Source organism: Oxyura jamaicensis, chromosome 4 (genome assembly GCF_011077185.1).
Source record: "Oxyura jamaicensis isolate SHBP4307 breed ruddy duck chromosome 4, BPBGC_Ojam_1.0, whole genome shotgun sequence".
NCBI classification, from domain to species: Eukaryota; Metazoa; Chordata; class Aves; order Anseriformes; family Anatidae; genus Oxyura; species Oxyura jamaicensis.
Window position 1 is genome coordinate 64,902,804 of NC_048896.1, and position 22,959 is coordinate 64,925,762.

Below are 22,959 nucleotides of genomic sequence, written 5' to 3' on the forward strand. Positions count from 1 at the left end.
CACTCATTTTCCATTCTTTGTGCTTATTTCACGTTGAAATTCAGGCATGCTATTTTAAATATGTTGGCCATTTCTGAAGCATTTGTCACGTTATCTTTAAACCAAGATGATCTTTGCTAAAAACATTTACAACATTTACAACGTGCTGGGTGTTTGTTTCACTAGACAAATTGCAGTTAGTCAGCATCAAGGTCTTTCTTTTGTCCGGTCTGTTTGGTGGATTTTCCTGGAAGTAATCATGACTCTTACCAGGCAGTAATTGCTTGCATTTAAACAACAACAACAAAATACTGTCCTGTTGCCAGTGATTTTGTTTGTTTTTGTTTTGGTGTGTGTTTGTTTTGTTTTCTACAGTCAAGCAAGTCTCCTTTTAAGTCAGTGTCTGCCTTCTGTAACTGGTCTTATCCAAGGTGCACAGGTCTATTTTTCCTGTCTGAAAACAAAGCTTTAGAGACAGACATTTTAGAAAAGCCCAGTTTTGACTCAAGAAAAGCTCAACACTTCGTTTCTCTGTTGCCTGGGTTCTTACCCAAGTTGAGTTTCATTACTCTGGTGTGATGAAGAGGTGAGGTAGATCAGATCTCCTCTCAGGCCAGAGGGATCAGGAGCACTTTACAGCTCAATAGGTACTGCAGTAATCTCGATCTTTTCTTCTCTTCCTTTACACAAGGAAATACATTGTACTTGGCAATATACCTGCCTATCCCATTACAAATAATAGCTTTATTGTTTGAGAAGGGAAAAGAAGAGCTGTAAGCCAGATTTTACATTGCATCATCCCATGTCGGAGAGGCACCAGGTACAGACTGCGGTTTTTGCTTTGCTTTCTCCTAGGTGGGCCCTGCCTCCAGAGAAGAACTGCAGAGATTTGCATCCATTTAATGGACTAGGTGCCAGAGGGTAAAATAGGGGCCTTAGCTGTTTCCTGCAAAGAGGGCAGGCAAGGAAAGGATTGACTGGAGGGAGGACAGGGAGAGAGAATGGAGTAGCCAAGAAGAATATTCTGCCATTTGCTTATGGAAAGTTTGCAGAGGAGCATCTGCTACCTAAATGAGTTTTCCTCCATTGTTCACAGCATGAAGCAACCTCATTCTTTCACAGATTGCCATGCAAAAGCACAGGCCATGGAAACTGAGAGCAGAGCACCAGTCAAGTGAGCAGTGGAGATGCTTTTGCTCACTTGGTTGTGCTGAACCTCACAGTACTGCACTGTGTTGCACCTGCTCATGTTTACTGCACCCTCTCTTTTGTAGCACTTGATAAGCACTTCTCCATAGGGTGAGGGCTTTCATCACGCGACTGAAGGTCTGGTCTTCATCAAAAGCAGCTAGTTATCTGCTGTACGAGGTTCATTTGGTTCAGAGGCCTGGCAGAAGAGGTAACAGAAGGCATTTTGTGTGACAGGCGTTTTGAAGCGGGCTATTGCAGTGTCATGAAGTGTCAGTGTATGTTGGAGTAGACCACAAAGAGCACTGAAGATGGTTAAGAGAATTTGGTGTCCAGGTTTCACCTGGAGGTAATGACCCTCTACGTCTGCCCAGGCTTATGGCATTTTGAATGTATGAGGAACAGATAAAATAGCCCTGTCCAGTTAAAAAGCGGACTAGTGAGAGAGTTACAATCCCTTTTTACACATCTATTAAAAGTTTATGGTCCTTCACAGGCTGTCTGGGGGCAATAAAACTATTATGTCTCATTCTAGTGGGCAAAGACTCCAACAGAAATAGGAAGTGGTAGGAATGCAATACCCTTTTTCCTCCTGACGTGTAACAGCATTGTACTTTCCTGGTTTGCCTTAAATATCATGTTGTGATTCTCTGATAAGCAGAGGCAGAAACTGTTATCAGATGTAGTACTTGCTTTTCACTAACAGCATGAGGTTACACAAACAGTGCTGTGACTCTCCCAGAGGCTTGTTCAAAGAACAAACTATATCCAAAGACCCCAACAGCTCTGAAACAATTGCGTTCATAGTTAGAAACAGGCATTGCGCAGTTATTAAACTTACCTTTGGAGTGGATAAACAGACTTGGAGGAGATTCTCATGTCCAACCTATTAAGCTTGCTAGTCAGCTTCTTTTCAGCCCACCCAGCTTGCCACAGTAACTTTGATAAGAAATCGCAGCCATAGGTTCTCCCAGGAGTACATCATTGCTCTAAATTTCATTTGAATAGTGTTACTCACTTAGAAGATGATTTCTGAATTACAATTAAAAATGTGTCTTAAAATAGTACAAAAACATCTCTCTACAGGTAATGTATGTTTATGATTGTGTGGAATTCCTTAGATTTTTGGACCTGTTGAAATCTGTTACCAATCTAGATTTAGAGCATGTCTGGTAGCAATCAGCCCCCGATATTTCAGGTAGGTCCAAAACTGTGCCCAATAAATAGGCATGGGGATACGCTAACCACTATAAGGCACACCTTCCCAGCAATGCCTTTCCCAGACCAAGTCTTAGCAGTATACCCTCACCCAAAGAAACTTCAGCTCTTTTCTGTGACCCAGCGAGCCATATCAAGTGTCTTTCTTTTCCTGCCTGTTCCCTTTCACAGATGTCAATGCAGCCAGGCAGACACGAGAGCAGTTTTAGTGCTAGGATAGCAGTAAGACACATTATAGCAAAGGACATTTGGTTTCAAATGTGTGAGATAATCTGCTGGTAGAAGTGGGAGGCATTTATACGTGAATACCAAGTTTGATAAGTGGCTTTTCAGAAGATTGCTTAAAATACTGACTAAATGCAGTTAGTTGGTCAACAGCTGTGACCAAAGCAGCCTCCACTTCACATTTCAAGCATGGTAGCATTTTTTTTTTTTTAAAATCCATTATTCAGCCAGCTATAACTCTTATAAATAGGACATGTAATCACCTTGAGGTGATGAGCAGCTCAACTTTTAATTGAAATACTCCTTGTCTCTTACTGCAAAGTGAATCTAAGCTTGGGACAAAGCCTAGATGACAGCTGTTAGTAGATTGGCCCGGACACAGAATGTTTTGTCTTGATTTTCAAGCGCAGCTCTGCATAAAAACATACTGCCTGATTTCAGTAGTCATCCCAATGGAGAGGACATGCAGTCAATTCACAGCATCACTGCCCAAGTACCTCCCAGTCTCATAAGGATTTGCAAGTATCTGTAGCGCTGCTGAGCCTGACCGGTGTCTCACAGGAAGGTACCATCACGCCGAATTTGTATGTGGGACAAACAGAGATCAAAGAGAAGCTGTCATTTATTGATACTACACAGGAAATCCGTAATAGGAACCCACAGGCCTTAGTAATTTATTTCATATTTCAATTAGAGGTTCCATCCTCCTATATGTTAGATGAAGAAACTGTCTTGGCTCAACTTTTAAACATATGCTTATGTTTATTACTCTCCTTGTATGGCATTTAGTTTAGCTACATAACAGTATTTGGACTATTACCAGGAATAAATGAGATACGTGATACCTTTTCTCCCTTCAAGTGCTCTATTCTTTTTTTTTATTATTTTATTTTTTTAGGAAAGACATTTCTAACATTCCTTGCCTACAAACATAGACTACTTACTGTGTTTTTTGTACCTAATCTCAGTAGCTCCCTGATGTCTTATTAAATTCTGTTTTCTTGCCTGAAAATGTTGTGCTTGAGACTTTTCATTTATACAGCTACCTTTTTTGAAGTTGCTATGCATTCTTACACTGCATTGAGATTATCTGCAAGTCCCAAAGCTGCTACTTTGTTTTTCATATCTCCCCTAATGTTTATACAGTGGTGTCTGTATGCATGTCACTGTTTTTATCCCAAAATGTTTACACGGTATGTCAGTAGAATGAATTCCTAAGCATGTGCTTCGGAATAGCTTCAGCACTGCCAACTGGGCAGCTCTGAAAGTGATCTTGAGAACAATTGTACTGGTTGTTCTCTGTGAAGGTGTTGGCTTGAGCAGCTTGGTCTCCAGTCTAACTCTTTCCATACCACTGGCATTAGAGATGATTTAGAAGGGGGATGAGAGCTGCTTATCAGTACCAAATCACATTCTTAGGTAATAGAATTCCTTAGGACTTTTCTTAGAAAGCTGTGAGAGCAGATGTTAAAAATGTCCTTTTTAAGCATTTCTCTACATTGGTAAGAGTTTTACAACAGTGGTGTATTTTATGGATCTGCTTTTCGCTGTACCACACACTGCTTTCTTCACTGGTTTTATTTTCATTCGACTTAGTTACACTGGGATATGTCTGCACCCAGAACCACCTGAGGGAGGGGCTGAGTTGTGAATGATCATTGATTTTTCTCTGTATGCCAAGCTGCTGCATCTCACCCTTTATTCTGTGATGTCATTTCCTACAGTGCTTATGAGAAGAGCTTGGTTGGTGGATCTCAGCCCAAGGTCCTCTCCATCCAAAAAAGAAACTGCTGCTTTATTGTTTCAGCATTTTGTCTGTGAGCAATCTATGTCCAGCTGTTAAATACAACCTGTTCAAAAGTAGTTTCAAGTGTCATAGGTTGTCCAAAAGAAAAAGAACAAAAAAATCACCTTTCTCTTACTTACCTGTGAGCTCTGTGACCTTGGCAAAAAACACTTCAAAGGTTTTTCTTTTGTGTCACCTTTACTACAGGTGATGTTTCAGTGGCAAAATCAAGGCTGTCAGGCTGTGCAGCTTTTCTGGTATTCTCTTCTCTTGTTTAGCCCTGTATTTATTCAGATGTATCAGAACTCTTTGGTGATCGGCCACAGGGTCTTTTAGCAATCAGTTGCAGGGTTTGGGTTCCTGCTCAGAGGTCGGTGGTGCACATCTGCTGTCTCACAAAAGAAATTTGCAGCTTTGCTTTGTACATGGGTACAGATATTTTCTCCAGTCAGCAACATCTATCCATTTATAGCTGGTTAATTATGGAAGCTGAACAGAGCTACTGCAGCAGTCTTTGCTATTGTCAGTGGGAACTAGTGGTTTTAGAACCACTTCCTTTTTTTTTTTTTTTTTCCATTTTCCAAACCAAATTAAAGCATTTTCCAGCTTGCTGGAACATATCTGCAAGCTGTTCTCTTGTCTGCATGTAGCCAAGTAACCTCGACTCCTGCTGCATGGCACCCTGCTGCGTGGTTCAGCTGACTGCTGTTTCCGTGATGCACACTACAGGCTGAGTGAGATTTCCAAAAGGATCTGCAGGCTCCAAGGAACACACAGGCAGAGGCATCTCTCCTGCCGCCTCCCTAGTTGAGCCCACGGCCAGCCAACTGTGGGCTCCCCAGGCAGTACTGGGTGAAATGCAGGGCCCATGACATTTTCCTCTCTATCCAGAGAGACTTCAAGCCACTTCTGACAGCAGCCTGGTGTTCTTGTTTGCACTGCAAAAATAAATGTATAAATGTTATCAGTAATACAACTGAAGGTGTAACAAAGCACAAAAGAATGTTTATGTTCACCTTTTATGGGGACCTAAGCCATATAACCAATTGTTTAACCTCACACCATTCATTTTTACAGCCTCTGGTTCCTCTGGTCTTTATATATTGCCAGCTCTGTCGTTGCCTTGTCCTCTGCTCCCCAGTCACTGCTCCAGACCCTGCGAGGCCAGGAACAGATGCAGAAGCAAGCTTTCTTCCTGCCAAGCTTTCTAAAAATAGCTCATCCTAAGGTCTGCACTGTGCTGACACCAGCTCTGCAGAGGCAGGGGTAGCAGCGGAGCTGCTTTATTCATGTGGGAGCTCAGGCCCATTCCCTTCACTTCCTAGCAGTCTTATGCAAACCAGTCCATGTCGCTTTACTAGAGTAAGAATTCATCAGCCTCAATATATGTCTTGCTTTTTTACCCTGGTGAGAAGCTTTTGCTGCTGGGTGTTAGAAAGGTATTCAGTGAGTCCAGTTATCTCCTGTTTGTGTGACCACTTGAAGAATGTTGCCTTTTCTTCCTTTTTTATAATTTAGAAAAAGACCCATATGTGTATTTCCTGATTTTTTTGTTATTATAGTCAATGAAAGTTAAACACACTGCGAAAATACTTGAGAAATTGCTATAATTTAGAACACGAGAACCACTGAAACAACAAGCAATTAATACATACAAGAAAAACTCCATTCCTTCCTTCTCTTTTGCATCCACATGTAGACTGTATTCTTTGTTATTGTTGCAAATTCAATTGCCTACAAATCAATTTGATTTAAGGAGAAAACATATTTTAAAAAGCTAGATGCTGCCACCCATAGGCCTGGTCTTTACTCTGCTTTGTTTTAATGCTATTCAGATGGCATTTTTTCTGAAACATGTACCAAACAGCATGTAATTCTCATTTGGGTTGTGCTTTGGAAGGTTGTATTAGAGTATCTATAGTACCGCAACTGTATCCATGTAGAAAATGAATGGTGATGAGCTCAGTCATTTTGTCAGCCAGTTGAGTTAGGCAGGAAAGTCATTTTTAGGCTAACCTGGGCACCAAGTAAAGCCTGAAGTCAGGTGCCAGTGGAGGATCCAGGTATGACAGCTGCTCTGTCTTCTTCACTGCTGTGACTGTGTCTGTATCACAACCTCTCCTCTTCCCTCTAATTTTAGAAGCTGGTTAAAAAGAAAATTAAAAAAAAAAAAAGGCGGGGGGGCAGAAATTGAGCAGTCAGCCTGCAGGGGATTATCTAGGTTGATGGTAATGCATTAAGCTCAGTGGTTCTTGTTAACATTAATGAGGATTGCAGGAAAACTTCATTCCTCAAACTGCTGTGGTATTCTCAGCTCAGTGCTGTGCCTCAGAATCAATGAAAATGTCCTAAACAAGTCCTAAAGATTTGTTTCCCTGAATGAGGAAATTCAGATGGGAAAGCTTGGCTGTTTCAGTGAGGGGGTGCTGGCCTGGCCTCTCAGTGGAGCTCCCCTCACCTGTGTTCTGCACAGGCTTTAGCGGTAATAAATATATCCTGCCTGTGAGAAGCAGAGGCACTTGTTTGTGTCATTATCACGGTGACTGCTTGTTACCCTTGGCTCTCACGTCCCTGCCAAGAGCCACATCTCATAGCCGCGGGTACTCCTGGCTCACACGTAGCAGTCTGCAGTATGAACAGCAGCACAGCAGCGGGACGCTCTGAGCAGGTGCAGTTTCTGGCATCCCACAGCATGTGAAATGCAGAGTTTGGGTGCTCACCTTCAATCAGTTGCTTTCCCAGTAACTAGGAGTTTGGTAACGAGTGAGGTTGTTTTGGGCTCTCTCCCTGGAAAATGCCTTCCTTTCCAGAACGTGTTGATCTAGGAAATGACGACTGCAGCTTTTCTTCCTGACTGTTAAGCAATTATGCCTGCTTAAGACGTAGCTGAAATAAATTAGGGAAGACGTAAGCCAAAGATGCTGTGGTTGTGTCAACTGAGGCCAGGAAGGTGCATCTGATCACTCATTGCCTTTGATTCTGTAATTTGCGCATTTGAGAGTACAGTAGTGAAGGAATCGATCTTGTTATTTCTGGCTACGGGAGAAATAACCCTTTTTCAATGGAGGGTGTAAAAAGGGTATTTATGCTTGGTAGGAGTTGTTTTACCCGCAGCCTGTACTGCGGGTAACCTCACTGCAGCTTTAGAAAGGAAGGTACTTGCAGGATATTCCTGTCCAACTTGGTTGACTTGCTTGGCTTCCATCTTGCAGAGAAGCAGCAGGTCTATCGCTGTGCCTCAGACAGCGGCTCTAAGGCCTCACCCACTGCTGCTGCCAAAAGCCAAGAGCCAGCAGACAGCTCCTGCAAGTCCTCTTTAAATTCCTAGCCCCTGGGGCTTCTGTGCCTTCACCAAGTGCTCTCTGCTTTCCCCCGCTAGGAAATCCAAGGTGCTGGCCGAGTGGCTGCGCAGTAGTGCAGTAGGCTCAGCTGGGGGGGGTCGAGCTTACTGTGCCCTGCCACTCAGCGGACAGGCTCGCCGTGCTTCTGGGTAGCATTCAGCTCCCTGACAGCATGAAACAGAGAGTCTCCACAGAGAGTCTTACCGATTTTAAAGCTTCAGGACTGACTGGCATGGGATTGTTAAACTAAATGAGAATACAGCGGCATTGTTTTGGGACTCAGCCTTCTTATGTGGCTGTATCCTACCCTGCTGATGTGGTGAAACCTGAGCTATCCCAGTTGAGGCCTGGGGCTAGCTTGAACTTTCCACGTTTCAGGTTGACCCTCGTTCCTCAGGCATGAGACTCTGCAGTCCAGGACTTCACCTCGTTCCCTTGTCTTTAGCCCCAGCACACAAATGTCACTGTTTGGGAACATCTCTTGTTTGCAGCGGGCTTGGCCATGTCTGCTGAGAAGCTTGGGAATTTGGAACATGGGTCAGAAATTCTGGCAGGGAGATTCACTTCTTTAAACTTAGATTTACCCTGAGAAGGTACATTGTATAGCAGCAAGTCTGCTATCCAACACGTGACTTAAAAGTTCATATGTTAATGTTACTACTAATTAATCAGGATTGTTATTTGTCTGGTGCTTTCTCTGCCAATGCAGACAACCTGTGTGTGGATTTCTGGGCTCAGAGCAAGCAGAATGATGGCATTATTGACCAGGGTCTTAGTGCACTGCCACTATGCCTCTTGTTTAAAAGAGGAAGAGGGAGAAGTATCGTGTTTTTTCTATATAAAATATTGATTTCCAGAACTGTTAACTCCTTTAATATTCAGATATGGTTCATGTGTTTTTGCATGAACGGGACGGATTACAAAGAGGTAGAGGAAAATTTATCTTTACTCCTAGTTATTTACAAGATAAAGAACAGTCTGATAAATTGTTTTATTTCTCTTGCAGCCGCCTCCCCAGATATATGATAAACAGCTGGATGAAAGGGAACATACAATTGAGGAATGGAAAGGTAATCACAATTCAGGATTATATGGAAAGGGGTATTTCTGTGGCAAATAAGCCATGTCCCACTACCAAGTGCATCTCTAAAGCCAAAAGGATTCCTATCACAGCAAGAAGTGAAACCAGCAAACTGGTGCTTTCATAATGAAAACACAGGATGATAGGTCGGAAGTTTTCTTATACTTGACAATGCTGTATTACTCTGCTGCTTCATTTCTGGGTAGTGGAGCATTAAACAATTCATGTGTTCGAGTTTAACCCAATTTGTCTCAATTCTGCTCCAAAAAGAGGTGGTCACAGAGGAAGGGAATGGAAGTGTGAGGTCTTAGGCAAGTAGAGCTGTCAGACTCATGAAGACAGCGTAGGGTAGCCCCAGTGCATCAATGGGAGGGCTGCTGTTTCCTGATTTTGTTGTTCCTGATCACAGGCATTGGTTCCTGTTTGTGACTGTTGCAAATCTGTCTTCCAGAACTCATCTACAAAGAAGTAATGAATTCTGAAGAAAAGACTAAAAACGGCGTAGTAAAAGGACAGCCTTCTCCTTCAGGTACTCGGCCCCATTGAATAACTGTGTGTTGTCTGTACTGACAAAAGGAAAACGGAAGTAACTGAAGCACTTGGCCTACACCAGCAGTTATGAAGATCAATTTCAGAAGTTGAATGCAATTCAGCATTTTGAGCTTTGAGGGTTGAGCTTGATTACCAGAACTGCAGTGTTAACACTCAAAAATAGGTCTGCTTGGTATTTGAGACACAGTTGCTCTAGTAATAATGCCAAATAATACTTATGGGTGTGATAAATGTTGAATTGTGTTACTGATAATCTCATACAGGTTCATTTTTCATCTTAGAGATTCAGAGATTTAGAGATTTGTAAGGTTCCAACATGGAATTATTGTCATTTTACAGCGGAAAGGTAAAGTGGGATGCCCAAAAATACTGTCACAACTGAAATCCTGGGCTTGGTGTCCTAGGCCTTAACTAAGGAAGAACCCAGCTTTGCCTCCCCCACACTCATTTCTGCACTGTCACTAGATGATTTGGTGCCACCCCATTCTACTAAAGTACCCACAAGAACTAGGCTTTGATGAGTGTCTGGAGGCTTTGCTGGCTTGATTTGGTTTGTTACTCCTTTTTTGAATCATGTTAATGCCCGTGTGATCCTAGCTGACAACTGATCGCTGGGTGCTTTATAATTCTAAGAAGCCTAGATAAGAAGTGGAGTGATGATAAGACATCATATGAGCCACACCTCTTCAAAACAGACTCGAGGGAGAGAATTTCTTGGTAAAACCTTGTTGGGTGTTACCTAATGTCTGAAGTTTGCATGGTCCATATTCAGCTTAGTGTTGCTTAAGATGGCCTGTGTACTTACATGCCTGTTGCCACAGGGTAAGTGTTCTCTGCTTTTCCTAAACTGCAAGAAGTTGTGGGGTTTCAGGTTTAATCACGTTGGTGTTCGTTTTCGTAGCACAGGTGCAGCAGTGAACAGCAGTGAAAGCCTCCCTCCATCCTCATCTGTCAATGACATCTCATCCATGTCCACGGATCAAACTCTGGCGTCTGACACGGACAGCAGCCTGGAAGCTTCTGCGGGACCCCTCGGTTGTTGCAGGTGACTAGCCGCCTGCCTGCGAAACCCAGCGTTCTTCAGAGGATGATGTAGTTGAGGAGGAAAAAGTAACAGGAGTTAAGAGATGAAGAGAAATAATAATAATAATAAAAAACAACAAAGATTTAAATGAAACAAACAAACAAATCTTTCCAGCCTGCTTCTCCTACAGAATTATGTAATGCAGCTAAGCTCAAGTGTATATTTAACTTATAGTTGCTCTGCTTTGGTCTTCTTCCAATGATGCTTACTGGGGGGTATAAAAAAAACAATGGATTATTCTAATTCATGTTTTTTTTGTCTGTCCCCGTAAGATGCAAAATTAATGGCTGCAAAACCAGCAACTTGCAACTGTCCTTCTCACACTGGCATGACAAGGTGTGCAGTAACCACTCTAAAACATCCGAGTGTATATCTGCCTTCACTTTCTGTTCTGTTGCCTTCTGCTCACTGAGGCAGATAGGGATACACAGGCGTTTTTCTCCTCATACGAACAGCACACACACGCCAACAGGCTTCTGGCCGTGTATGCAGCTGTGTGCCGACAGGAGCACACGCACTTGCATACATCCTCAGTATGCACTGCACAACTAAATGGCCCGTTTCAGGTGAACTGCATAAATACTTCTGTGATACTACCAGTACATAGGCTATTTCCTTGGTCGTTGATGAGGTTGCATACCTTGCGTGAGGGTTTGTGGAAGTGAAAATAACCACATGGAACTGCGGCTCCCTCAGAGACTTGAAGATGTAGCACCAACATTTCTGCTGAGACTTGTTATATATATTTTGAGATAATTACCAATTTGTATTGAAAGAAGATGCCACAGAGCTGCACATGAAAGTGTGTGTGAATATTAGGAATTGTTCTGATTTTTAGAGCAGATAAGCCAGGCTAAGACCAGGTTAGAAGGAAGCACATGTATCTTTGCAAGTTACAGGGAACAAGAATGAATGGTTTTTATGCGTGTTTATGCCCAGAAAGATTCATCTCAGCAAGCAACTCTTCCTGTCAATATTAAGTGAGTTATCATCTTAGTTTACAAATAGGCTCACTACTGTGAGTTCCAGGTATGTTTATGTCTTAGGGGGTATGACAAGGTTGGGGAACAGATAGACAGGTCAAAAGGACATGCAAAACTTGATTTTTTTTCATGTGTATTTTTTTACTGAGTTAAACGAAGGAAATTTGCAACCCTCTCCTTCTCGGTGTGTTTGCGGCTTAGAGGTTGTTCTCCCTTTAATCATTCCCTTACAGGAGCCTCCCCTACTAAGAGAACAGGCTGGCCTGGATGCTTTTGGCTGTTTACTTGCTCATGGCAAATCACCTAACTCCCTGGGAAGTTTTACCAGCTGTGTTACATGGACAAGATCCACACAGTGAGTGGGTCTACTATTCCTGTTCTCTAATAACAAAGAGTTGTAAGAATAAACAAGAATACAGATCAGTCCAGTTCTGACAAGCACCAAAGAACTCGGGTTGTGCCAGAGAATACGTAGGCTTCCCAGTGGTAAGTGACAGCGTTTGTATCGGAGAATGGCAAAACTACACATACAATTTCAGAACTGAGTATTTTTCCAGTTAAAACAGCAACTGGCATTTTCCACTGCAAGAGCATAATCACCTGAGCTGGACATTAACTAAGAGGTGTGTCATCTCTCCTCTTACCACTGTGTGCCATGTAAAACAAAATGACATAATAACACTGGAATGCTTTTCCAAAAGTCAAAAAGATATATTTTTTTTGGAATATATTATTGAATACTTTAAAATCACCCATTATTACATATTCAAAATTCTCTGAAAATAGAAGTGTTCTTTTAGGTGGCTTACAAATGTACTGTTCTGCAGTACGAAAAAAAAATTGAGTAGCAAGTCAGTTTTTCTTCCAAGGAAAGAAAACAAAAGTTAAAGCTTCTCTCCAGGGTGGGGAGGAGGGAAGATAAGAGAGAAATGGATAAAAAGTAGCTTCAGGTCCGGTGGTGGATCTGAGCTGCCTCCAAATTGCTGTAGTGAATGGTGTAATTTTTTTTCTCCATGGATATTTTTGGTAGATTTTTTTCTGGAAAAAAATGAAAATGAAATTAGGTCTGTGATTTTCTAAAAACTCAGAGCAGTAACAGTGAAAGCAATAATTTACTACTGCTAAAATATTTAGCAATATTCTCTCTTAAGCCATGAAGTATCAAGTTGTTGTTCAGTGAGGTAACGCTCACTTGAAAGCCAGTGATCATAGAAGTATTCGAAGGTAAACAGCAATGCTTTGCTAGGTATGAAGGCAATAACTCCAAGGGTGACTTCTTAGCAATAATGGAATGTATCGCCTCCAGATTTAAATGGTTACAGGTGTATATTAGTAACGTTCAGATATCTAGCATCTGTTTTAAGTTCCTTATTTTTCACCATTTTAGTGCGTTATTTAACCAAAAAGAAAAAAAAAAAAAAAAAGGAAAAAACAAACCCAAACCACTCTCAAAGCTAAGTGGAACTGCAAAAATACAGCAGATGTAGAATGTAGGAATTAGGAATAATCACAGCTCATCGCCAGTGATGATACGGAGATGTGGCACAGGCAGTAGCAGAAAACCCATTTGTAGTAGATGGATGCTTGCAGATTGTCTGTGTTTTATCTGACAAGTACACTTAGTCCAGTGGTATAATTTAGTCTTGTTTGATTTCGTGAGTGCTGGGGAGAGAAGCAGTTACTGCAGAAAATGTCCTGCAGACGGGCAGTAACTAAAACCCAGCACAGAACATACATAGCTTTATTCCCAGAAGCCCCGATTCCGCTAAGCACCAGTGCTGTACACACATTTTGTAGGGATGCATATCTAATTTCCTAAGTAGCATGTGCTTTTTTGTCCTTTGTTCAGCATTGATCGACACAAGCATGTGTTTAAGTGCCTTGTCGAAATGGGGCCTATAACAATTAGTGCATCTCGTTCTGTCCTTGAATTAGTCAGTCTCGGTGAGCAGCTCTGGCTGTGGGAGGAGACTTGGGGCTGTCCACACTGGACAGCAGAAAAAAGCCATTGACAAAAAAAAAAAAAAGGAAAGAAAAGCAATAGTTCCCTTCAGTCCTGGTCCTTGTATGGTCCTGTCCAAACTGAAGCGGCAGCCATCAGGTAGGAACGGTATCCTTTGTTCTCCTTTGCCCGGGCGGTTGGTGCAGTCAGCTGGTATCTTATAGGAATGCAGTACCCTTGAATAATGATGGCAGTGACGACAATCCGTAGCTATACTAAGGTGCACAGATATTTTTCTTTCAGATGCTGGAAGTTTGAGACCCTCCTCTTCATGTCTTGCTGCTCATTATTCCAATGTTCCGTGCAGTGTGATCATGATAAATGCTTTTTTTTTTTTTTTTTTTTTTTTCTTGCCAGTGATCTTTCAAGTCTACCTCCTAGATTACCAAGTTAGCAGATAGTACTTGAGTAATAATTTCACCTCATTCTCAGGTTTGTAGCTGTACGTAAGATTGCCACTGATACAGGGATGTAGGAAGGGGGCGAAACACAGACATTTAATGACAGATTTGTCTAAGTATTTAGGCACTGAAGCAGCAATCTGCCTATTGGCAGAAGGGCATAGGCGTGTATCGTTTGTCAGCACGAATGTCAGCTGGACACCTTGGTATTTCTGAAAATAAGCCACAGAGGTTAGCTGTATCTTAAGTGTCTGACTAGCCTCAGAAGTTCTGTCCCAGGTGGCTCACTTCAGCCACGCAGATAACCATCAGCAGGGCAAGGAAAATGACAGAGGCATCGTAATTATCAATGGCTAATCAGAGCACTAGCAGCAAAAAACAGCGTTGAGAAGGTAGAGAAGCCACTGATAAACATTCCAGCTTGATTTTCAGGTGGACCACAGCATGAGAAATTTGGAGAAAAAAAAATACAAAAGGTCAGAATTGCTCCTAAGAGGTCTCTTTCCCTTTTCTTTTTCACTGGTGAGTTGAAAATGAGAAAAAATATTGAGTTGCTTCAAACTGATAGAAGGTTATGTATGTTTTCAATCCAAAATCTCTTATAGTTTTTGAAATCACTCTTCAGATGCTAACTCAGTAGTCAGAATAGTATCTTGTGAGTTTTGAATATATTCTGCTAGAATGTAATGTATATTCAGCAATTTCAGGCATTTATTTGAGGTGGTCACAAAGTGATTTATGCGAATCACACTGTGGTTGGGAATCCTCCCATAATATCTCCATTTCCATAGCATAGAAACACACAGGAATCTTCAAGTCTGTGTTACATAAAAAAAAGAGCTTAAAATGGAGGGCAAGTATGGTAACTTGTCAAAAGAAAAGGAAGCCACAGAAAGCCTGATGAGGTGCTTCCCTAGTGCGCTGGTGTTTTTCTTCTGGAAATCATCAGTTCCTGCATGATGCTGGCCTCAAGAGATGACCCAAGCCAGATGATAACATCACTGTACCATTCTTCTAAGAGTATTCATCTGTAAGGTTTTACCTTGGCATATATTGCTTAACCTTTGGGATAATGATTCTGAAGAAATTAGACTTGTTGGCGTGCCTTTAGGATTTTTTTTGAAAATACTGCTACTAAATTGATTTGGATTGGTGCTCATTGACAAACATTACAGTACAGAGGTTTCTTTTCCCCCACCATCCTGTCTCATGAAAATATGCTAACAGTTAAGATGAAAACTGAGGAAATATTTTATGTTTCGAATATCCTGAAATCATTGTAAAATATACTAGAAATATTTTAATTCGAAATAACTTTTAAAAGCCACAGTTACTTGTATTATAAATATTGCAGTATTTAAAATGAGTGAATAATTCTAATTTCAGGCCTTTCTACATACTGATGTTTTAAATTTTCATGTGAATTCAAACATGCCTAACAATGACAAGAATACATTTTCCAGCAAACTCTGCGTGCTTCCAGGGACAGCAATGGGCAAGGCAACCTGCAGGGGAGAATTAGACTTTTTCCTTTTAATGGTCTGGCAGAAAAAGAAGTCTGAGTTAGTGATTTACTTTACAATTATGGGGTGTGTGTGTGTGTATGCGCAAGAAAGAGAGGGAGTGCAAATGGAAGTGATTTTTAGAACTTCACCGTTGTATTCATATTTGATCCAAATTCTCATTGTGGATAAGGAGTGTAATTGTAACTAACATAATCACATCTTCAAGCATCTGATGGCTGTGCTTATTTGAACTTCCACCACTTTACAAAGGACACGGTTACCTATCTGCAAGCTCAAGGTGATTTTTTGCACACATGTGCACACCAAAAGACCAGAATTGTGCGTAAGGTTTGAATATTCCACACATCAATAATGTCTTAATTAGAAAGATGGGGGCACAGGGGAATGGTGAATGTGTCATCTTCACTAATGAGCTGTAAAGTAGACCTGTCCAGTGGAATTTAGTGCAGTCTGCTTAACGTATTAGGAACTTGCCAGTGCAGCCTGATTTTTTATTATTTTTTTTTTCCAAATTAACTATTAATTGTGAGAGGTGAACTGTTTAACTTCATTTCTGTTCAGGCTCATTGACCCATGGCAAGCTTGAGTTTTAAGAAGGGTTTGAAGTGACAAAAGAATGTTGAAAAACTCCAGCTGAGGCTTATGGTGCCTTTTTACCTGAGAGTGAAAAAGCTGAAAAGCACAGATTGAAGGAAGACAGTCAGTTCGGGAAATAAATCTATCCCTACCACGTTTATCGTTTCAGACAGGTAACCCTGCCTCTTTTGTTAATTTTCACTGAACAGGGCCATTCTTGTCTTCTGGAAAGCAAGATATTTATAATGTAAATAGTTGTATTGACTTTTTTTCTGTAACTAATATGTAATAATGCAACACCCTACTACTGTTAGACCTTTTTGCAGTAAGGCCACTGTATGCCTAAATATGGTCGACCTCTGACCCTTTCCTAAGTCAGCCACGTGCTGAAAAGGAGGGTGCTGGAGGTTTCAATGTACATAGAGAATCGTGTATATTTAGTAAATGGAGTAAGTGGGACTTACGGCCAGTATATATTAAAGCCACAACAGTAACAAAGCTCCAGATCTTAACTAGCAAAAACAACTGTTCACCTTGCCATGTCCATCCTGTAATAAGATCTAAGTTGCACCTGCCTGTAGTTCTGCATGATCAGACTTCAAAGTATAACTAACAAGATCTGTAATGTATCAGTGTTGATAAACATAGTTTAAAAAAAAAAAGAAAAAAAAAAGAAAAACTCAACCAACAACAGAAAATCAACAACGGCAACAGTTTCGTATCAGGACTGGAAGATGAGACATGTCCAATTTGCACGGTTATAGCTGAAAGCTGGAACCAGTGCCAGCCTAAGTGGACCGCAGTAGTGACGTCTGTTAAGGAACCGACCTGACTTCCGTATTGTTTTGTTCTTTTCCTGTTATTCTCTGACTCTCTGTTGTTCCCTGTGTGGATACAGGGGAGAACTTCACCTCAATCATCAGTGTTTTATGGGTCAATGTTGCATCAATGATTTCTGATTTCTGTTCATTTGTCAACTACTGAACTAGGATGGGAACTTCATTCTCTCCACTTGTCAAAAGGAATCCTGTCAGAGCTTCCTCATGAAGTTACTTCTCACTGCTGTCCTGACTCCTGTCGGTTGGATGACTTTGCCATGTTCCCAATAAACAGCACAATGCAGTAAACCACATTGATCGAGGGCTTCATTAAATGTGTTGTGCATCTGTACTCCCGCTGGGGCTCAAAGTCATGCAGGGACAGGACTCAATTCAAATATGGTATGTACTCTATGCATGACGCCTATATTACACCTTTATGACCTTATAGTGGGGGAAAACAAAAACTGCTGATCTTTACAGATGTGGATTCGGACCATCTTTTTGGGGGGAGGAAGGCTGTAGCGAATCTTGGTCCTTATCCTACGTGCCACTTGCTGCTATTCAGAGCAGCTAAGTGGAGGCTAAAGTGGAGCAAAGGCCACCAAAGGGGGCCGCACACAGAGGTGAATTTCATGCTGTTTGAATGTGATCTTGCCAAAAAGCCTGTATGTCTAGCAGGGGAGACTGTGACTGTTCTAGAAGGAGTGTTGTGTGTTGTTTACTTAAAAACAAGCTTTGCTAATTAAAATAGTGTATTCTGGAGTCCTATTTGAATGGCATAAGGGGTTATCAATGAAAAAGAGGCCAAGTACATTCATGCAGTCCTCCTGGCTGCTTGTTCCTTTTCCTGCAGTGCTCACTAGGGGACTCAGATCAAGCTGTAAACATGTGAATGTTGCCAGGATTACAAAATCCAGTTAGTGCTCCATGTGATGTGTTCCGTGGGCTTTATCCTGGCAGTCACCGCTCATTTTAAGAAGCATTTACGGCACTAAAGGCATGTAAAGGGACCTTAGTGTCTGTGAGACTCGGATTGTTTTCAAGTAACTTATGAGTTTATTCCTCTGGTTGACTGCCTAAATATGTAGAAAAAATGGCAAGATGACTGGACCAGCCAAGTAAAAGCTCTTTATTCCTTCTCCCATCTCCTCCCCCATTTAAAAAAAAAAAAAAAAAAAAAAAAAAAAAGTAAACCAAAATCAAACTAACAGCAACAAAATAGGAAAAACAACATACCAGCCGTAGCTGTTATTTGTGGCCTGTCTTGGCCTGATTTTTCACAAACTTAAAGATATTGCACTCTGCTTCAAGTGAAAAGGAACAAAAAGGTGAGAGGTGCTGCCTTTTGGAAAACGCTGCTGTTTTTTTCCCTTCTTGCACAAGCTATCTGTGCCCTGTTTTATCTCCAAGTAAGTCAAACCATTATACACAATGGACATTTTTAGGTTGGGATTTATCAGGAGATTAAAAAACAAAACAAAAACACAGCCTTCTGTCAAAACAAAGCGGTCTGGGAGGGCTATATAAAAGAGTGAATTCAAGTACCTTATAAGCACTATAAGGGGAGAAATTCTTAAGGTTTGTGTAGTTAAATAGCCTTTCAAACATAGTGCACAGAGCTGATATTTTTGCTCTGACTTGCTAAAACAGGAGACTTTTCAAGGTTTATCTTTCCCCCAGCTTGTGTATGCAGAGAGTGGCTAAACTAAAATGTAAGACAAACCTCTGGCTTCCAGTAACAAGGAAATTTGGGCTTTGTGATTCTTAGTGCAAAATGGGGAAGATGGGGAACAGCTTTTTGGTTTCACTGGGTGCCATTTGAGGCAACTCAAGATTCCTCTTTTTTGAGAGGTTTGCCCTTTATGGGACTCAGAATTTTTATGATCATGTTTCAGTTCTATACACCTCATTGAATCCCTATCTGAAGCTGTGACTGTGATTTCTTTTTACATAAACCCAGAGTCCTAAATTCCAGAAAATCTGAAGTTAAATTTGAACAGGACAGGCCTCTTAAGAGTACTCCTTGGTATAAAGCAGAAGTACCTTTTTAGCAACACACCAGCCTTGGAATTTTTCTCCTGCAGTCAGTTGCGGTGACAGCCTAATCATCACTTGCTTGGTTAGAGGTAGCGTGTGTTACACGCTGACGAGCTGCAGCAAATCCATGGAATCGTCTGTGCTGAAGAAGAGGTGAAGGATGGAGATTGGAAGGCTCCTGCAAACTCTCCTCTCCCTCCGCTTGAGGCAGATGAATGGGGATGAAGGTCAGTGAACAACCTTTGTGCTCAAACTGATGAACCGCTGTGGTGTCAGGCAGCCCAGTTAAACACACTGGGCCCAGTTCTCATTCCTTTACAGAATGTATGGCTGCTCTCAGCTGCATGTTAGTCATTTTCTAATTCGGTGATAGAGTTGAAGATTTTTTCTTCTGTGTGGAGCCCTTTGCTGGGGGCTGCTCAGTGTTGGCTACGTTTGTCTGTGCCCTGATGCTTACAGAGCAACACTTTCATCGGCTCCATTCACTGCCCTGTGGCCCAGACTCTCCTCAAGTCCATACCAATAAACACCGAGATGATCTCGCTTTTCAATGTGCTCTCCCAAGCCCCTGTTAATGGCACAGCGTGGAGCCTGAATTGCAAATCTGTGCCTCCAAGAAAACATGCTTAAATTAATACTCATTTGCTGACGTATCCGTCTTAGTTTAAAATGGACTGCAGGGTAGAAATAAGTGTTGGTTGTTCTTGATGCTTCTCTGTGATGTTCTGTCCACATTCCAGGCGCACTTAGATGTGGAACAGTAATTAGGGTGCTGGAGACAACAGCTGGCTCTCTGAATATGGCTATTAATGGACAGACTGCTGTTTTTGTTAACCAAGTCTCATCACAGGGAGTGTAATCTTCCAGATTTTAGTCTTTCTAGTGTCATTAGCCTGGAACTAACAATGGGACATTTAACGTTTTTCTTGGCTAAATATGAAACATGTATTACGGGAATTATCTTGGATTCCTACAAACTCATGAGACAGAAATTGCAAAGGAGTAGCTGCCACAACAAAACAGCCCTTCAGTTTTTGAAAATGCTTAATGATTTAATGTGTGAAAGAGGTGGAAAGCTATACAATCTCCCATTCCTGCATTTAACCCGAGCTAGGTAAAGACCTGTCTGCTGCTACAGGATTTAGCTACAATAGTGATTAAGAAATTGACTACAGATAACTATGAAAACTTTTTTAAGCCTAGATCTGTCATCAAGTGTTCATAAAGAGTAATACATTTATTTTTCGTTTTGGAAGATAAATTTATGCCCATTCTTTGCTGGATTTGTTCTCAGCATTGTCTAGGTGATGCTCCTGCTCTTGGAGTAGCCTTACCTTTTCAGTTCTGTTGCACCATCTTGGATGGGAAAAGATCTGTTTTGAGTATTTTCAGCAGTTCACTTGATCACAGCTAGAACAGGGATTCACTTTTTGATTCTGTTCTTTTTTATATGACCCAAAGTAGTCAAATAACAAAAGTTGTGGTTTGGAGGTAGCTCACCAAAGGGTTATGTTAAATGTCCCCACCCCACATTTGTTCTCCAGAGAAGTCTGCCTTGTGGGAGAAAATTTGTGGATGTAGGTGTTCCAGAAGGAATGGAGATTCTTTATGTCAGCCTCAGTCCAGAATTAACAGGATTTGAACACAGACAAATTCGGAATGTGCACAAAAGCTCTTTTCAGTAAAATTGGAAATACTGTAGGGCCCAGCAAGTAACTGAGGGGGCTGAAGGGGACACTCTGGTTTTAAAATCAATGAACAGTAGGAGAAACAGTCCAGTAATGAAACCTTGTGGCTGGATTCCAAAGCATTTCAGTGTTTCAAGCAGCCAAAAGCCCCTTCAAAAGCTTAATACCATGTAGCAGATAGGAATGCATGCTACAAAGCCACTGCAGAGCATGTGTTGTCTAAGATTTTTAATGTACGTGTTTCTGAAATGTCAGTACATAGTAGTTGTAGGATTATTATGATTCTCTACATAAAGAATTCTTTTTGGCAATATGCAGACATCTCATAAGGTTTTTTTCACCATAAAGGAGAAACACCACAGCACACCACCATGCTGCTGACTGCAGGTGGGTGAGTAGGAGAATATTGGCCAGGTTTCAGGGGAGTTGTACTCATTGCTTTTGGTTTTCTGACGTCCTTTTGTCACGAGCTCAAGACACCGCTAGTGGAAAGGGCAATAAAATTGCAGTATGTGTTGCTAAAGTAATTCCTTTCCAACAGTTTTATGTGATTTCTGAAACATATGAACTAAGTTATAATCACTCTTTTTGGTCATAATTCCCTGCATTAGCAAATTGACTGAATAACCTAGCTCTCAGTCAGTTTTAGCACTGGGTTTTTAAGTGGTTAGCACTGAGACTAATGTAAACAACTCACTTTTACTGCAAAAATTCACTGGCACCACTGTGTAATACCAAATCCTGAGGGACTGCAGTTCCGCATCAGTTTTTCACTTAGTTGCAACAGCTCACTGGACCATCCTGCAGTTGGGGGAAAAAAAAAATCAGGAGTGCGCAGTACAAACGGTTTTTTAAAGCTAACAAAGGATGGCAGCCATGGTCATTCCAGCTTCTGCTTTGTCAGATGAGCTCCCCTATCCCAGGCTGACATTGAATTCATCTTACTCCCCTGAGTGTGATATTTGCAGAGCTGTATAGACACAGCTGCTCCCTTTATCAAGGAAGATGCTTGATACAAGCAAAGAGTGCCACCTAAAGGCAAATGTGCTGAAGGCTCCATGGAGAGCCAAATTCAGCGAACCCTTCAGCATGTAAATCACCTGCTCGTTGCATTTCTTCTCCAGCCAGACTGACCTTGGACAGTTCATCATGTACTTGATGGTCTGGAGCATTTCTTGGACAAAGCTAGTTCTACATTTTCAGTAAGTTTTCATTATTTTTCGTTTCCCAATAAAAGCTATATATGAAAGTGTATAAATCCCTCCCTTTAGTGTAGGAGATAACAAGGTGCTCAGATAAGCACCACTGAGCGGTAGGTGATTGTGGCACTAAGCCAGTTCTGTGTGTGGGTAGATTTGGCCATCATTGAGCTCTACAACATGATTTGGAGTTACTGAAGTAAAAGTCCACCAAAAAATAACAAAAGAAATTACTTTTTCAGAATTTTCAACTGTCTGGTCTGCATCCTAACTGAATTTACACAATGAAAGCTTCTTCCAAGATAATGTCCAAAGATATAGCTGAATAGATGTGCTAGGTAAGCAAGTATCTTTTCCCTTTAGTTAGCTCAGCCACGAGGCAGCAGTATAATGAGACAGCTATCGTGCAGGGAAATGGCTTTGCGTTAAGTTATTTTAACCACGAATCTCTGCTCCTGTTGTTTGGGTTTTGTTTGTCTTTTTATATCCAGTTTTACAGATGGGCTTTCTCTGGTCCATACCACGTGTGCCTTCCTCCAGTTTCTGGTAACATTAACAACAGAGCTTTCTGACTTAACACAATATATTTTGGGATCTGTGCAGAACCCTTTTCTGGTTAAATTACCATCCTTAACACAAAGCAATTCCCAAACAGGAATACGTTGCTCATCTCAGCTTCCTGTTCTCTGAGGACTCCTCTTTGGTGAGCTCTGCCCTGGTGCTGTATGGGCTGTCTCCAGCCACTCCAGATATATTCACGAGGCAATATAGATTTAAAAAAAAAATGTAGTGAAACTGGAAACTTAGGAGAAATTAGTAAATACAGATCTTAAATGGTAACTTTTTCTAAGAATCGTTAAAAAAAATAAAGACCATGGTATACTGTCATTGAGTCCATGCTTCCTGTGTTTAGTGGCTTTAGAGACTGACCATTCTTATGTCCAGTGTGGTGTGCAATGCAGTAACATCTGTCTTGCTATCCAGGAGCAACGTTTGTTGACTGCTCCTAGTACCACAAAATACACAGAGGTCAACCTTGTCATACTACTAATTATTCCTTGTAACAACTTCTTGTAGCAGTGGAAACAGTCAGGAGTGGCAGACTGAAGTTCAAAGAAATCAGACTTGACTACTGTGAGTAATGCTAATTTCAGCTAAGCTTTCCTTAAGGTTTGTACTGTTGAGCCTGATGGTCCCATACAGAGTAAACAGTATAATATTCCAGAAACCATAAATCTTGACAAGTGATACAGTTTGTATCTTCTGCTTTTA

The 22,959-nt window shown here is 41.3% G+C and overlaps 1 protein-coding gene across 9 annotated transcripts in view; it reads left to right on the forward strand.

Annotated features, from left to right (window-relative positions):
* Positions 1-13,456, forward strand: part of MAPK10 (mitogen-activated protein kinase 10) — a 121,045-nt gene extending 107,589 nt beyond the window's left edge. For 8 of the 9 annotated variants that reach the window (XM_035325135.1, XM_035325133.1, XM_035325132.1 and 5 more), the window contains 3 exons: positions 8,744-8,807; positions 9,270-9,347; positions 10,277-13,451. In XM_035325135.1, the coding sequence (XP_035181026.1) occupies positions 8,744-8,807; positions 9,270-9,347; positions 10,277-10,419 (285 nt within the window). In that variant the 3' untranslated portion in view covers positions 10,420-13,451. Of the gene's footprint in view, positions 1-8,743; positions 8,808-9,269; positions 9,348-10,271 lie in introns of all 9 variants that reach the window. The other variant, XM_035325140.1, reaches the window with a different exon arrangement.
* Positions 13,457-22,959: the final 9,503 nt, after the last annotated feature.